At 39.1% G+C, this 3,149-nt stretch overlaps 1 protein-coding gene across 1 annotated transcript; it reads left to right on the forward strand.

Moving 5' to 3' along the window:
* The first annotated feature begins 431 nt into the window (after window positions 1-431).
* On the forward strand, window positions 432-1,224 carry LOC117579584. Its single transcript, XM_034265511.1, has 3 exons — window positions 432-828; window positions 884-917; window positions 989-1,224. Exons 1-3 carry the CDS (start codon window positions 490-492, stop codon window positions 1,003-1,005), a joined length of 390 nt encoding a protein of 129 aa, XP_034121402.1. The 5' UTR covers window positions 432-489; the 3' UTR covers window positions 1,006-1,224.
* The last annotated feature ends 1,925 nt before the right edge of the window (window positions 1,225-3,149 follow it).

Genomic DNA, 3,149 nt, shown 5'->3' on the forward strand with positions numbered 1-3,149 from the left:
TTGCCAAAGTGTACTTGCGGCGAGCACATGGGAATTTATAGAAAAAGGTAAGGCGAGGGCACAAAATAAAAAGTCAATCAAATAATTATTCCCATAAAATTAAAACGATTTTCAGTAAACAAATTATTCGACTCATTTCCACTTTATTTTTGTCATATTTTCTTTTGTATTTTTAGTACCAAAATTTCCTACAAGTAAGTTGATTTGATAAAATCTTCAAACTCTGCTAATGGTATTTTTTTTATGGTTTTAATTTAATATTTTATTTTATATAAAAAAATGTATTTATTTGCTGATAGCTTCCAAAGTGTAATAAAGTTTAAAATTGTTCCATTGTGTCCACTGCACAGCAGCCAGTGATGGGTAAAACATCGATACGATATCTGCACGATACATCGAACTAGAACTAGAACTTTCATCTCTGATACTTATGTGCATACATTTAGCTCTTTCCTGTTTCCGGATTCCGATTGCTGCAACGTGTTCGAAATGCTGACCAAATTACCTATTACGATCATTGACCAAATACTCGGTTACCTGCCAGAGGAAGACCAACTGCAAGTGGCCCAAGTCAATCAGCAGCTTGGCCACGCATTTGCCTATCACGCTAGACAAAAATATAAAACAATTTTTTTCTTCAAAATGGGTGAAAGGGCAGATGACGAATTAAGAGTCATTCTTTCACTATGTGGATCCACTGTTGAAAAAATTGTAACCGAACATGGGAACTTGTCGCCTCAAATTAAGGAACTCATCAAAAAGTACTGCATTAATCTCAAAAGTTTGGATACAATATGGCAATTCTATCTAGATTGCTGTTCTACCATAGTAAGATTAGACACTTAATAAGTAAATGTAAAAGTATTTAAAACTTTGCTTACAGGCAAATGGGCGAATGCACAAATTTGAAGAAAAAAGTAGGTACAAAAATGTATATTTTTCGTTACAAGAACACCAGAAATACAAACGTTTTTTTTTTTTGTTTCAGTGCTGAACCTTAAATAGTTCGACATGGACTCGGAAATGCCAATATTCAATATTGAATCCCACTTTAATCTTTAATCCCATTATAACAAAGTATTGTCAACACACTGGAGAGTCGCATATTGCTTCCTATACACACAGGATATAATAACATAGCGTAATATTGTAAGATCTGAGACTAATGTTGAATATTCCCCAAAGTTCGTGGCTAATTAATATACGAATTTCAAGCCACCGAAATGAGCAGTCAAATTTGCATAACCAAAACACAAACGTTCAAACTAATTAATATTAAATTGAAGCAAAATTCCAAAATTTAATTTCGCGCATCAAACTTTACGGAGGGTGGATGGGGAACCCAATCCATCCATCCATTCCGATTCCCTTCCTCCCTGACCAACTATTGACTTTTGACTTTGGCCACGGCCTGACGGGCCTGATGACTGTTCTGCGGCTTTTGCTAGAACGCCCCTCATGGATATTGCGGCCGGAGAGCAATTCATAATCATGTCATAAAGCCGGGGGAGCACCTCAAACCCCCCAGCGACAGGCATTCTTGCCGCTTAACCCGCTCCTGGCCGTGGCGTGGCGAGGCTGCTTAATTACAACGGCTTTAAAGGCGATTTCGAACTCGGCTCATTGCCAAAACGCAAAATTTTCAATTGACTACACATCAGGGTGGAGGATGAACAAGTGGCCCGGACCTGAAGGGTGGCTACAGATTATTAATTAAGAATTTTACACGACCCCACCACCTCGGCCACAGCCTCATTGCCAGCTGAAAGCTGCTTAAATTGCTGAAATATTCCGCGGCTCATCGGCGGATGATTGAAAAAAATCATTTTGTGCGCGTGAATTAAATTTTCGCGGTCTGTTGTCAGTCACCAAACAAAAAGAAGAGGAGAAGAAGGGTTAGAGCGACAACCCTTGACGGACTACCCATTCCTGGGTGACCAGAGGACCAGAGCTTATTAGAATTTTCCGCTTAAATGTACTTCTGGCACTTCAGCCGCCCCGCGAACAAGTCATCGTCTTGGCCGCAGCTCACTTTTGGCCATGTTTGTTTAGGTTTAGGTTGCAATCTTCTATACGACACCGCAGCAACTCCTTCACTTTCATTTTTTACTTCCCTTTTCCGCGCTTTTTCTTTTTTGCCTTTCTACCTTTGATCCTTTGACGCGCTTTTGTTATCCTTTTTTGTTTGCTGTTTTTTCACTCTTGGATTCTCCTTAATTTTGGCTTCATAATTTCGCCGACTCGCCCACCACTCCGCCCCTGACCCTGACTGTGTTTGTTTTCCTTTTAGCCAAATGCCGCGCTAAGCTGCCAAAGTGCCGCATTTGTCTGACGGGTTTTTCTTGCCGCTGCTTTTCTATGTTTTTGGTTTTTTTGCTGCTCTTGTTTTGATTAAAAATTTCCTCTTTTTCGCCGACAATATTTGAGTTTATCTTTGGCAGCAGCGGATTAGTAGTAAACAGAGATAGGTGGGTGGGAGGAGGTCTTACTTCTGGGCCTGTTTACTTAGGCCATAATGCGTATTTCAGCGCATTTCAATTTCAACGAATTCTTGTGGAAATATTGGGTGGTGACTTAATGGCTTGAAGCATGGATGAAGAGTGAGTTTAATTGAGACTTGAGACACATGCAGGCTTCAAAAGAAAATAAAGAAACAAATGGAAGTTCGCTTAATAACATAAGAATGTTAGCTAATGGAATATATTAAATAAATAGCACACCTAGACATCACAATTAAATTTATCTCTGGTGGCCAGTCCCTTGAATAAATATGTTAAAAAAGAGAAAATAAATTAAAAGCAAGAGTTTCCCCTACGCTTAAACAGATGTCGCATACAAATCTCAATAGGAGTGACAAAAAAAGTATTAAAGTTTACCTTTTAAGCCGTAAAAATATGACCTTAAATACAATAACGAAACTGTTCTCAGATAAAACATGGTATAGTCTCTACATTAAGCTGAACTAAGCGAAAAAAATTAAAGTAAAGAAGTCAGCAACCGCCTAGAAACCCATGCTCTTACGAATTTCTTTGGCCATCCCACAGATCGTTGAGCATCAAGTATTGGACTGGAATGGCGGTAACCGAACCGACTGCCAGCCAAACCCACTTGAGTACGCATTCGCTTGCGTCTAATGAGTTGTATCAACA

The sequence above is a fragment of the Drosophila guanche genome, unplaced genomic scaffold (assembly GCF_900245975.1).
Source record: "Drosophila guanche unplaced genomic scaffold, DGUA_6, whole genome shotgun sequence".
Lineage (NCBI taxonomy): Eukaryota > Metazoa > Arthropoda > Insecta > Diptera > Drosophilidae > Drosophila > Drosophila guanche.

Coding starts and splice junctions, on each gene's coding strand:
- LOC117579584 (XM_034265511.1), top strand. CDS start 490: ATGCTGACCAAATTACCTATTACGATCATTGACCAAATACTCGGTTAC. Junction 829..883: donor TAGATTGCTGTTCTACCATA/GTAAGATTAGAC, acceptor CTTTGCTTACAG/GCAAATGGGCGAATGCACAA.